Here is a 14,344-nt window from a genome sequence, read left to right as displayed (position 1 = left end):
CGGAGTCCCAAAGCTTGCTGTGATCAAGCATTTTGAAAGCCCTCTTTAACAGGATGAAAGAGTATTTGAATGCTAATTGGATTCAAAATCATTCAGCCATGAAGGCAGACAAATGCAGGATTGCAAGTATTCTGGTTTGAGACTTTACTTGAGTTCTAGCACTTCTTTTTTTTTAATGCACTACCTCTAAGAGATCATCCTGACTTGCACTTGCAATAATCAGTGCTGGCATTACCCAGAGGAGCATGAAAAATGGCATCCAAAGCATTAGTGTATCGATTAGAATTAATCAGGAAAGCATTCCTTCTGAAGCTGCGTGCTGCATGAACAACTAGTGTCTAAACTACTGCTCCTGGGTTTCCATGACAACTGGATTGTGGCTTCTGAAACCTAGAGCCTGGCCAGCTGATCATGAATGGGAGACTTCTTAAGAAAAGTTAGATTACAGAGAAGTTCTTTGGCTTGTTCAGGATCTAGCACCTCAGCCTTGCAGGGCTGGGAGAGGCCAGAGGTTGTCTCCAGAACACCTTCACATTAAGGACTGAGTACAAAAAATTCAGCCCTTGCTCTCCTGTGTAAACCTGGGCTCAGGTTCTGTCAGCAGCATTTTCTGTTTTGGAGGACAGCTTTCTGAGAGAAACTCTGGGTGTTGCCTAGCCTTTCTTCAAGCAACATATTCTTTCTAGGTGACATATCTGGGTCTGAACTTCTCTAAAGTCTGAAAATATTTGTATCCAGATGTAGTGGTGTGGGATTTGTTTTGGTTTTATTGTATGTGCTGTTAATTTATGGTTCGTCCTATGTATCCCTGTTTGTTTCCCCCCAGTGGTCTTTCCCTGTTTTTCTCCCCTCCAACAGTTACATGTCAGTCCACCACTCCCTGTCCTCTGGGGTCTGCCTGTCATCTCGGGGCCTTCCCCTGGAGCTAGAAAGTTCTTCCAAGGGCATTGAGTGATAGGTCAGATCCAGAGGGGGTCCATCCCCATCATTTATGTATGGTTTATGAAAATATCATTCAGCCATGTGATCTCTCCCTGGTGATCCCTGATTTGCTCACCCACTGCCTCTTCTCCTTGTTCCACCCACAAATAAAAGCTGCTGGCAAGCAGCCTGGGGGGCTCTGCCTGGGCAGTTACTTGGAGGTGAGGAGGTCCCGTGCCGGGGCTCCAATAAACTCTTGTGACCCTCTCAGTAGAGTCTGCCTTTCTATCTCTGCCGTCATTGCCTTGCACCACCTGTGCCTACTGCCGAGGTCACGTGGGAGCCAAGACCCTGCAGGATCGGGTTAGCTGGCATGGCCAGCTGTCTGTACCTTTCCACGCCGCGGTGCCTGAGCTAGCCCGGGCAAGCGTGGAGACCACGCATAACGCACCGCAACATCCAGAATTTTGGGTTACTCTGTCACTGAAGACCACAGTTTTACTAGCTACTGTCTAAACTGATGTATATTGCAGATTCTAGATATCTGAGCCAATTTCTTTCTTTCTGCAGCTTCAGTGAAAGACCTGATGGATCTGACTAGTAACAAGATGCTGAGCGGTGCCTAAACAATACAATATACTGTGTTGCTTTGCAGCATAAAGGTTTAAATTAAAATGTTAAACTGCAGTATTTTTTATTACTTGAGCCAATATCCAGAGAGATCATTGTGGTTATTATGGCCACTGTTGTGGTAGAAATAGGCCATGATGTTGAAGGCTATGTGATGATAGCTCTGAGTACAATAAGTGATGCCTTTGTCCTTGCAGTTGTCAGCTTACTGGGCTGATTCATCACTGTAAAGTGCTTGGAGGTCATGCAGAGGATAACAGGAGTAATCTGTTACCTGCTATTGTTTGCTTTTGGGTCCTATATTTCAAAAATGCAGAATAGTTGAGGTTGGAAGGAACCCCTGAGACTGAGTAGTCCAACTTCCCTTGATGCAGGGTGAGCTAAAGCAGGTTACCCAGAGCTATATCCACTCCCAGTTTAAATATCTGGAAATAAGATTTCTGGGCAACTTGTTCCAGTGTTCAGTCACCCTGAAAGCAGGTAAGCTTTCTCTTGTATTTTAATGGAATTTCTGGTCTTTCACAGTCTGAGGAAAGTGCCTTGTGCTTGCCTGTTGTCCTTTCATTGGATACCCCTGTCCAAATCTGTCTCCTTTTTGTTCACCCATAACATATCAACATTGTTGAGATCCTCCCTGAGCCTCCTCTTCTCCAGGTTAAGCAATCCTGGTAGTCTCAGCCTCCTCTTGTATGTCAGATGCTCCTGTCCCTAAATCATCTCTGTGGCTGTTTGCTGGACTCACTTCTGCAACTCATGTCTGTCTTGTGCTGGAAAGTACTGCACTGGACCCAGTTCTCCAGAAGTGTCTCTCCAGTGCTGAATAGTGAGGAAGAATTGCCCCTTTGAGCTGTAGTTCCCAGTGCAGTCCAGGAAACTATTGGCCTTTCTTGACACTGGGGACATGTTTCTAGCTCAGGCTCGTTATTTTGTACACCAGGACTCACAGGTTCTCTTCTCCAAAGCCACTTTCTCGCCTGTGCTGAAGCATTAGGTTGTTCCTCTGCAGAGGCAGCGCTTTGCATTTCTTTTTCTTGAACTTCATGAGGTTCCTGTTGACCTAAATTTCCAGCCTGTCAAGATCTGTCTTAGTGGCAATCCTGTGTATCAATTGCTTCTCCCAGTCTTGCTGGAAGCTTGTTGATGGTGCAGCCTGTCACACGATCCAGGTCATTAATGAAGACAGAAAACAGTATAAAACCAGAGGTGTACCCCTAGTGACTGGCTTCCAGCTGGACTTGGTACACTGACAATCACTCTCTAAGCCAGTTCCCCTCACTGCCCACTCACAGTCTGTGCTTCCACCAGTCAGTGACGATGGGATGGGAGACAGTACTGGAAACCTTGTCAAAGTAAAGATAAGCAACATCCACTGCTCTCCTCCTCGAGCAAGCCTGTCATCTCAGCACAGAAACCTGGTGTGCTCCAGCTGGTGAAGTATGACTCGAGTGTGAGGAGGTTCCATACATGGTGTTTCCCCACCTATCCCAAAAGATGACTGAAGTAGCTTTCTGTTACCTTGCTAAAATGCTTTCTAAAATTAGATTCATAACATGAAGGCCACTGATAGAAATTTAATAAAGCTACTAATGCTTATCATTTAATACGTATCAGTTATGCTTAAGTAGATCTTGCTGATGCTGCTGCCAGGCAGCCTATATATAGTACAGGATGTGCAAATGAGTATGGGTCTGTGTAATACAGTGTGTTGGTGTAGAAGGTCTGGATATCAGAGTCCCAAATCTGCCACAGAATGATGGCAGAACTGATTCCTATCCAAATTTGCCCACAGGTATCTCTGCTGACCCTGGAGCTATTTTTAGTATCCCAAATAAATCCAGCAGTTAACCTCATATTTGTCTCCAAAGTAAGAGGCTGATACTTTGTATTTTCTTTTCACATGAATCTCTGAATCTCAGACAACCTTATTGTAGGAATTTCTACCACAAAGTATGAATATATTTTGTTACGAATCTGGGCTTGAGTGAGTCTGCCTTTTCCAGTCTTGTGTTGTGGTGATATAAAACACCTGCTTGGCAACAGCTCTGGGAGTTAATAAAGTTTCTGTGGTAAACTATGAGAGGCCTGAGAATCTCAAACTAAAGTTATTGCACCAGTAACTCAAAAAAGCAATTCCTAAAACTCCTGGCACATTTATCCAGAGGGTTAGCAGTAGCACAGAAATGGAAATCATTGTTGAGAGCCACTGCGTACTTGGAATTAAAATCCATCAGTCTTCTGAAGCTGAGGAAAACAATTTTCATGACATACAGATGCTTTTGTACTTCATAATCAAAATTAATCTAGGGTTGGTTTGGGCTCTATTTGTAGGGAAATTCGTATCCTCTAATCCTTATAATATACCTAAGTTGAGATGACATCAGAAGAAATAACTCACATAGAAGCTAGGCATTTAAAATGCTTCATTCTATTTAATTTCAGCAAAAGCAGATTTATCTCGTGGGGGAGTGGGACAGAAAAAGAGTGAGGATGCCAACATACTCCTCTCAAGTGGGAGCCTAGAGCACAGAAAGTGGAAGATGAGATGTGGAAATGAAAATAACTGTAAACAAAAAATGAAATTTAGCAGTCTATTTTCACTCTTCTCAATGGAAAAAGAGGGAGGACGACACCTAGTAAATCATTAAAAAGCTGTGTTTGCTTTTCTGAGTTGCACATCGAACTGCAATAGTTGCCAGCAAGGGCTTCTGTAGCCCTTGCTTAGGACTTTTCTTTAGGTCCTTCAAACACCTGTAAGCAGCTTCCTTGCCTGCTGGGAATTTTGTTTAGTTCAGTGGAGTGTAATGACACCACAGTGTCCCTGAGGAGACAAACGTGTCTGCCTCTGGAAAAAAGAAAAGTCTCCTAGCTTTTGTCACAGTGTAGGGTCTGCAATTTGGGATTGATCCACGCTCATAGCAAGCACAATGATGGTCAGTTGGTGCAAATGTCATACACACGTTGTTATATTTCCTTTCATAAGGGTATCTTAACTTCACAACATCCAAATTTTGGCATACTTCTGGAGAAAGAGATGCCACATAAATTGTGTAGCTTCTTGTGCTCAGAAGATCTGTTCCAGAGGGTTCCCTTCCCCCCCAAAAATGTGTTCTTTTTCATAGCTCATGGAAAGGCACACACACATATACAGAGAGGTGATGGGGGTACTTGGCAAGGAAATCTTCTTGTAAGAGCAGTAAAAAATGTGGGGTTTTGTCAAAGGGCAATGAAAAAGTTCTGACAACTAGAAACAGTGTTGCCCTAAAATGCTTAATATTAGTGTTTAAAAACAACTTAAGGAAACACAATAAGATTTTGTTCTCATCTTTCGGAAGTTGCAGCTGGAGCTGCATTTCCTAAGAGGTTTTGTTGGGCCCTGTTGGTTTGTTAGACTCCAGCTGACCACTTACAGTATGCTACAAAGAGGCTTTTTCCTCAGTGCAGGATTCTTCCTGTAACAGAAGAGAAATGTGAAAAAATGAATTAGTAGTGGCTGGGTGACTTTACAGAATGTCTTGTCTCTGGTCATGTTTATGGTTAGTGAGTAGGCCTTGACAAACTGGAGTGAAGCAGGAATTGGGATCCATACCACTGCTGAGGTAATATGTGCCTCTGGGGAAGCAGCCCTTCACGGATGGTGTCAAGTGGTTTTACTGGCAGCCAGTGCCCAAGGATGAAAAGGGAGATGGGCCACACCATTTTATTGTACAAGTATTTAATTCTTTAATGTTTTCCTTGCAGAATTCCAGTATATTTGCAAAAAGACAGATACTTGTATTTTTACTGTCTACCTTTAGACATGTCTTGTGGGATACAGAATTGGAATCAGGGGTCTAGGAACAGTTCTTGTTCTCTCTGGCTGGAAATTATTTCAGGTTAAAGCAGCAGACCCAGCTGATCAGAGGGGAGAAGGTGGGCATTAAAGACAGCCAGGCATTGATATCTTCTAGCATCTCAGGGAATAAATTAAATTCATACAGGCTTTTTGTTCTCATTTACTCTTGGCAACGAGCAGATTAAGTTGAAGCACTCTTGGAGTGCGGATGTTAATCTCCAGGGCTGCTAATTCACTTCCTTGATTTACTTGCTGGGAATTTTTCTCTTTTGGGAGGGAGGTAAGTAGGAAAAGAGGGACAGGAAGTGGAGGAGGAGAAATGGCATGTTTTAGATGTGGCACGTAGTGCGCAGGTAGACGTTCCAGTCAGCTGCTTTAGAAGCAAAGCGTGTTACCTCAACCAGTGATGCAGCGGTGGGAATTACAGCTATTCTACAGCCCTGGAGACTGCCTTATTTCCTGAGTGACTAAGAGACAGAGACTTTTTGATGAGACTCAGGAACAATATTTAAAGGGGGTGTGCATGTGTGCTACAGATGTCACAGCTTGCTTTGCAGAGAGTGAAGCTTCCTTTAAACAGCAGGCAGACATCTGGGGGCACAGAAGTGTGACAGAAGAGAGCAATAAGCTACTGTATAGTTGGGTTTCCACATCTTAGCTGGGTGGAACCCTTGGTTCTTAGAATCTTCCTTTTGCAAAATCCATGGGAGGGAAAGGCCCTGAGCATGGGGCACTGTGAGGGAAGTGAGGACTGGGGTAGGAAGCACGATGTGACCAGCTATAAGTACAGCTGCTCCTTTGGGGGATTTGGTCTTCGTAAAGTAGCCTTTCTTACAGCTCTTCTCCTTTGTTCTTTCCTCTTGCTTTCTGATGAGACCAGATGGGTGTTGCTTCAAAGGAGAGTTGGACACCTAGAGAAACCATTTCGGATCTCACTGGAGTACATCCCTAATGGGAGCAACAGTGTGGCAGCTGTGGATTCCTTTGCCATGAAGAACTGCAGTTCAGGTAACAGAGTATTTTATTGTTTCTAGCTCACAGCACTTTGATGCCTTTTTGGAGAGAAACACTCTATCTGACTGCTGCAGACACCACAGAAAGAAAGGTTCTTGTCAAGTAAATACTTTAAATGTAAAAAAAATAAAACAGGGTCCCTCTCAGGGGAAGGCTCTTTTTCAATGTTGCCTTAAAACTTTCCTTCAAGAAGTTTAAAGCAACTATGTTGTTTTGGTTTGGGTTTTCTTTTTTTTCCCATTTGGAAAGAATAGCTATGAAAATTTAATTCTGGGAGAAAAGAGGCCGTATTCATCCTGGCTTGCCGGATGCATATCCTGACAACTTCACTTTTGTGCAGCAGAAAGTAGAACAGATGAGGGGTTCCTAAACAGACATCTTGCAAGCCATCTTTTTTTTATGTTCGTGGTTACAAATTTCAGGGTTGTTTTTTAAACAACCATGGAAATTTTGATTCTAATAAAGTATGCCTTTCTTTGGCAATGTTCCAAAGTGGTTATTGCTGAGCAGCCCCTAATAGCTCCATGTAATGTGTGGAATTTTAATAATGGGCAACCTAAATGGGGGTTACTTTTTTAAATACAAGCTGTGTGATCAATCCAAGTATGTAAATTCAGTGCTCTATGCCAGAAGCAGCTGCATATTAGTTCTACCAGTTTTATGGACTCTGTGAATCATACTGAAATCTTTAGGTGGCGTGTCAGTGAAGAATATTACTACTTAAAGCTCTTAACACATTACTTTTTGTCCATTTTATTTATTTGGAGTAGTGCTGAGTTGAGCTGCATGTCCTTCTTTTCAGCCTCTCTAGGACAGGGAAATGTGCTGCAGAACATCCATTATTTTGGTAATTTTCCTTGCTCTCCACAAAGGCCAGTAGAATTAAAGGATTTATTGCGCTGTTTGTACATAAAGGTGCTCTCTAAGCTCCAACAAGGAGCAGTCTGACATTGTGCTGGAAGCAAAGGCACGTTCAGACAGAAGGTGCCTGTTTTGCTGCCGGTGTAAGGACACAGGTCATCCACAGTGCTTTGGGAATTCAGTGCAACAGACTGGGCACAGGAACTCCTCTCTTGGGAGCACTCAAGGGCAAGCTGGAGGTACTGGACTGTGAGTTCTTACCAATACCAAGCACTGCTGTGCAGACGACGGATGTCAAGTGCTGAGGCCATTAAGATACATCCTGAGCAAAAGAAGGAACAAATCTCCCATTTTGCCTGCAGATTTGTAGCAAACAGCTACTCCTCTGTCCTGCTTATAAGACACAGTGTAAGAACAATACAACCAGAGAACAAAACCACTTGTTCTCTTATTTTCATTTGGTTTAGGTCACTAAGCCTTTTGTGCACAGCTGGAGATGTGGCAGTGAACTTTTATGAGGAAAGAGGTGGTGATGAGCAGCTGAGGGAGACACCTTAAGCTTGGTGAAAATAGGGAAAGCAATAAGAAAAGATTAATCTAAATCTAATTTTTCTGCAGCTGTTAGAAGCCTTTGGGCAGCTTAGCTACTTGGATAACTTAATGCCACTGAAGCACATAAAACAGGGGTGAATTTGAGAAAGAAACATCTGAGAAATAGAAACATGCTTTCAGCCTGATTTTTCTAAGCCTTTTGAAGACCATAAACACAATTTAAAAATAAATTAAGGTGTACATACAATCTTAGGAAGTGAGGCTACTATTTCCATAGGTGCAGATATAGAAAGAATCACAGAATATGCTGAGTTGAAAGGGGCCCATCAGGATCACTGAGTTCAAATTCCAGGCTTGCACAGGACACCTTGAGAGTCACACCATGTGCCCAAGAGTATTGTCCAAACCCTTCTTGAACTCTGTCAGTCTTGGTGCTGTGACCACTTCCTCATTCCCGTGACTGTTCCAGTGCCCAGTCACCCTCTGGGAGGAACACAACAAGGGCTTGAAGAAGGTCAGTTTGAGGCTGGAATTTTCTTTTGCATGTTGATGATTTCATTTTTTTTTTTGAGTTCTTTAATCATAGAAAAGATTTTGCGTAGAAAAAAAATATTGCATCTGATCTAAAAAAAAAATAACAGCTTGTGTGATTGGATGGGAAATTAAAATTAAAAACTTAAGTAGATTCTGATGCTGATAAAATTCTGCATTTTTAAAAAATTCAAAATTAAAAAAACTCCCATTGTTACTTGAATATCTTCATATTTCCCAGTTCCCATAATAGAAGGAAAGTTCTTACAATGTTTTCTCAGCCTTAGGATTTGAATCTGATCAGAGAGTCTCTACAGTCAATACAAAGTCTGCTTGTACTTCTATAGGTTTCGTCTCAGGACGACTAACAGGTAACATTGCCTGGACTGCTACAACCAATTGACTTTCAATTACTGACTTAAATGTGAAGCAAATTGTGTTTGTCAGCGTGTAAAACCTAAGCTATTGATTGCCTAATTCTCTTTCTTACAACTTACTATTTAAATAAGTGCAGTAGCCAAAGTTTAAAAAAAAAAAAAAAAAAAAAAAAGGCAGAGAAGTAATATATTAATTTAATAACATCAGTTAAGAAATTTGTTACTTATACAAGTAAAGTAATTGTGTATAATTGCTTATACAGTGGGATTTTATAGTTGATGGTAATTTCTAGTAATAAAAATAGAGTTCAATTCCTAAGTAATGTATTGACTTATTTATGATATTTAATGGGTTTCTTACTGATTTTTATTGCTGTTGTAAATTAATTAATTTGCTAACTTATTTCCAAAAGTCTTAATTAAACTACTTATTAGTAGGCACAAGTAAATGACAAGACATTGTTTTACTTAGCAATGTTCGATTTACCAATTCTAAGTAAATTTTTACCTAAGGGGCATGGAGACCAAATGCTTCTGAAACATCTTAAAGGTTTAATGATGCTCCAGGGCTGTTAAAAGCAGTTATTTCAGACACTCAGCCTGGCCAAGAGGAAGCACTTAGCTTTCAAGTTTTCAAGCTCAGTAAGCAACATAAAAACCATTTATTTTGGAGAGGGGAGAGACCATGTGTTGTTGATTAAGCTAATGCTTCTGTCCACTCAGCAATAGCCTTTTATCAGTAGATACTGAAATCACACTGAAACATGCATTACCTTCAGAGCTGGTAGGCAGTTAGCTCTCTGATGATCTGATGGCTGTAATATGTATGCAAATTTCTGAAAGTTGGAGTTAAGGTTGTACTAAAGGCAAAAATCTTTGATATAAAGCACAGGATATCCCAGGAAAGGAAAAAAATTTGAAGATCAGGAGAGATGACTTTACTGAAAGAAGAATGAGTAAAAATACAGACTTACAGTGTGTCTGAAGAAATATGACCAACTGCCAGATAGAATTTTTCATGATTCCACTTGATAAATATTCTAGCAACAGATCTATGCATCAGCTGCAGGAGATCAATAAGGGCTTTCTCCAGACAGGATTGCTTATGCATCTGAATCATTACTAAAATGATGTTTCTGTGCATTCGGACAAAACCTGGATATGTATCATTTCAGTTTTCCCACATGCTCTCTTTTTGCAGTTTGTCTTATAAATTAATTCGATGACAGGATGTTGTGGTTAACTGAACTTAATGAAATACCAGTGAGCCCCTTTTCAAAATGAGTTCTTGATGCTTCCTATTGGAAAACTGCCTAGAAAAGTTAACCTCTTCCCAACAGAAAACTGAAATTATGTCAGTGTGTGAGAGAGAATCACAGAACAGGCTAGGTTGGAAGGAATCTCAAAAGAGCATCTGGCACAACTTTTGTATGAAAGGGAGTCTAGGTGGGATTATCTAGAACCCTGACCATCTGCATCTTGAAAACTTCCAGGGATGGGGACTCTGCTACATCCCTGGGGAGTTGCTCCAGCAAATGCATCTTCTCACTGTAAAAAAAATTAAACATACACTTCAAATTGAAGCCCCACATGACACATAGCTCGTTTAGATGTTCATAATTAATGGGGAAAAAATTGTATAACATTTAAGTCATTTTCATTCAGGTAAAATTGCAAGATATTTCCAGAAGTTTTATTAAACCACTAGGTTAATTGTGACAGTAGTCTGTGTTTCATCATTCACTTGGTTGTAATGGGATGGAGGAGAGAAGGTATGAACCTTTAGTAGAATCAAACATGTCATCTTATATAGTCTGGAGATCCACCTCTGTCCAGAAATGCAGGGAAACAGGTGAACAGAACAATGAGCAGTCAGTATTTTGTCATTGTTATAAAACTGAAAAATAAACATGATTAAAAAAAGAAAAGTAATCATAGTTTCATAAGCAGCTGTCTCTATCTGAGGTTTAGGATTAACATTTACGATGATGTTACTTGGCCTATCCAGGTAATTTTTGTGTGAAAGAAGCTGGATGATTTCCTTTGGCATTAATGCCATGGTTACGAACCTTATCAAGCCAGAGAAAAGGTCCAGAGCTAATTGAAACCAGAAGGATTATTCAGTATGTTGGTATTGTTTCTTCATTAAAAAAAATAAAATTAGGCAGATTGGCTGCATTTTTCACCTAGTGGCCTATGCTATTTGTACAGTTCAACTGATGTGGTTTTCCTGTGGGTCTAATTTCATTAAGTAGGCATTTGGAAAAGCCTTACTATTTTAAGAATATTTGCTTCCAAATGCTTTGGTGACCGCTTTCTTCCCCATTCACCTCTGCTCCCTCATGTGCTATGACTGATTATTCTGACTTTAGCTTGTGTGCCAAAAACAATCTCTAACCTGTAGGGATCTTGTGTTGGAAAAAATACTGCTTTGCAGTAGTTAAATCATTTTAAAGTCATTCTAAAGTGAAAGTTATTTCACTTGTGGTTTGTGCCAATTTAAGCAAAATAAATTTAATTAACTTGTTATGGGGCTTATCTTTGTTTTCACTTTCATCTTTTTAAAATGAAGTTATTGTAACACTAGGAATAAAAAAAATTAAGAAGATATGGGTTTAATATTGCTTCCAGAAGTGGCACAGTAACTTAGTTAGTGGTAGAGTAGCTTCTTGAAGTAATGAATTAGTGATTATGCATTTCTGTTACTGTCTGTGAACGCCTACTTCTTGCAGAGCCAGATTTAGACAGTGGTGGTGATGTTGAATAATTGAATCTATTTAGAACCTTCATGTACTCATCAAAGGAGCAGCATGGGGGAAGCAAACCTGAATTTCTGGAGAATTTGGGTTTCATAGGTCTGCCATGCCAGTCTGGTGATGACTGGGATAGAATATCCTATTGTTTTATTTAGTAATCAACTGGCCATATATTTGGGGTTGTAAGACATGGAGGAGGGAGATATAAAGAAATGTCTTAGGTTGTGTAATAATGCACTTAAATTCATCTTAAATAGAAGTTTTCATGCAGAAGGTGGAAAGGCTTGAATCTGCCACAGCAGCTCCAAATAGGTGTGCCTTACCAAAGTGAGCAGGTTCAATCTCTCTAACTCAGAAAAGGTTAGGTGACTTGGATTAAGAAACAGAATTGAGAAATCTCAGCCTTTAAAATCCAAAGCCTTAATGGTCTGAAGAGAAGGTCCTGCTCATAAGAAGTACTAGGAACTGCTCAAGACACTTTGCAAATGTTGGCACTTGTGGGTCTTAAGTACTTTTTAACACCTTGAAGAATTGGCCAATACATTATATTTTTAATGCTGTATATGATTTTTATCCTGACCTTCTACTTTAATTAAGGCTTATTTCAACAGGGGAGCCATTGATTCAGTGAAAGAAAATGAACTCTGTAATCTGCTTTCCCCAAATTGAACTTATTTTTATTACTATTAATTGCTGCCACTTACTTCTTGTGATGTTTTAACTGCTTGGATTTATTGAAACAATCATAGGATTTGCTATTATCACTTGAGAAATGGGAAAGACAATGATGATTTACAGATGACCCAATGATTTTAAGCTGGTATTACTCCAGATTCAAAGATTTATGTGATCTGACTCCACTGTGTAAGTAGATGACAGTCTCACTCTCCTTCTTCTCTCCATAATAAACCCCAAAAGACTGCTGGCCTGTAACAGAGGGTGTGGAGATCCTTGATTTTGCAAAAGAAAGAGTCAGGGGTCGTTTTGGTTTATATCCGTGAAGTTCCCTATTAGCTGTAGGAAAGTTTTGTTGGTTCATACAGAACCGATGTTTGGAGTTGTTAAGACCCCAGCGTGATTCATACTTGTGAAGAATTGCAGTGGTCTTTGTGAAGAACTGAGAGACAGTGGGGAAGCTTAGAGAGTCAGAACGGAAGAGGGAGATGATCAAACAGAAAGGAAATGAGTCAGACTGAGTCAGCAAAAGAAGAGAAACAGAATCCCAGAATGGTTTGGGTAGGAAGGAACCTTAAAGGCAATCTAATTCCAACCCCCCTGCCATGGAGAGGGACACTAGACCAGGTTACTCAAGGCCAACCCGGCCTTGAATGCTTCCAGGGATGGGGCAGCCACAACTTCTCTGGGCAACCTGTTCCAGTGCCTCACCACAGTGAAGAACTTCTTCCTAATATCTGATCTGAACATTCTCTCTCTCAGTTTGAAGAGATTCCCTCTTGTCCTGTCACTACGTGCTCCTGTGAAAAGCGTCTGTCCACCTTTCTTGTAGGATCCCTTCAGGTAATAGAGAGAGGGAGAAATGAGTAAGGGAGAGATGGTGACAAACCGCTAACGCTGAAAACAAACGACAGGATATCAGGCAGGAATAATTGGTCTAGATGGTGGAAATGATTAAAAAGTTTGACCAGTTAGAAAGTGATTGGAAGAAACATTTACAATCCCATTAATTAACTGAAGCAATCAAGCTTAATCAGATAGTCACTCAATCAACCAGACTGAACTAACTAGGTGGATAATCTGTTGAACCGGCAAAGAAACCAAGTGAGGGAAATGCAGTGAATTGTCAAATTTTAATGAAATGTGCAAGAATTAATCCATTAACATTTTAAATTATCAAAAGCCAAGATAAATATGTTGGATCTGTATGTAGGTTCGGATGGAAACTAGTCCTTTTTTTGTGGCACATCTCACCAGAGCCTCAGAGGCATTAATGAGTAAAATAGGTTTTGGAAGATGAAGAACAAGAATGAGGAGAAGATGGCACAATAAGGAAAGAAGATATTCTGTGCTTGCTTGAAAATGAAATCATGCCAACAGCAAGAATCTTACTATTTTAAAAGTCTGCTTAAATGTCACACAAATACAAATGGTGGCTATTGAGGTGGTCACCACTTCTCTTTAGTAGTGCAATGCATATGAGATTGAAAAAAAAAGTGTAATTCTTCCTCTTTCTTCACAGGGTAGAGTCCTTTAGATTTTGGCTCAGGGCACTTCTATACCTCTGGGCTTATCCTCTGAAATGTTCAAGTTCACCTTGGTTTCTGTGTCTGAGAGGTCTCACTGTGAATCTGCCCCAGTCACACTCTGAAACCCTGTCCAGCTCTTTCCTCTTTTTGTCCAAAACCTTCCCCTTCCTGTCTTAGGAGCCCTGCTTGCTTTGTCCTGCTGTTCTGTTCCTGCCAGGTCTACTGCAGTCAGCTTTCTGAGCAAACCAGTTGCTAAATCAACCCATGGACATGTTTTTTTACAATCCTGCATGGGAGAAGTGTGGCACCTTGGTGCCAACACTGATGAAAACAGTGGCACTCTGCAGTAGAACAACCGAAACCAAAAAGCCTCGACCTTGTAATTCCAAATTAAATCTGTAAGCCCTAAATAGAAATGACGACTGAATAAAACTACTGCATCGGGGGCTTTGTCCCCTGAAAAGTTAAAGAATCTGTAAAGGGGGACTGAAGTTTTCTGAAAAGCAGTGCATGCCCTTTCAACAAATGAAAGTCTTTTATGCTGTATTTGGAAACTCACCACCAGTGGCTGCCCATCAGAGTGGCAGTCAGTATCATTAAACCTGTATGTTACAATTCTTTTAACTCCAAAGTTGTGAAAAACGTGGGGAGAGAGAGGAATGTTTA

The 14,344-nt window shown here is 40.7% G+C and overlaps 1 protein-coding gene across 1 annotated transcript in view; it reads left to right on the top strand.

Moving 5' to 3' along the window:
• ALK (ALK receptor tyrosine kinase) overlaps positions 1-14,344 on the top strand; it is a 312,811-nt gene that overhangs the window by 200,297 nt on the left and 98,170 nt on the right. The window contains 1 exon segment of the mRNA XM_040058905.2: positions 6,264-6,391. Within this exon segment, the coding sequence (XP_039914839.1) occupies positions 6,264-6,391 (128 nt within the window).

Source organism: Hirundo rustica, chromosome 3, assembly GCF_015227805.2.
Source record: "Hirundo rustica isolate bHirRus1 chromosome 3, bHirRus1.pri.v3, whole genome shotgun sequence".
Classification (NCBI taxonomy): Eukaryota; Metazoa; Chordata; class Aves; order Passeriformes; family Hirundinidae; genus Hirundo; species Hirundo rustica.
Note: the sequence above shows the minus strand (reverse complement) of the source record. Positions and strands in the feature narration are given on the sequence as shown.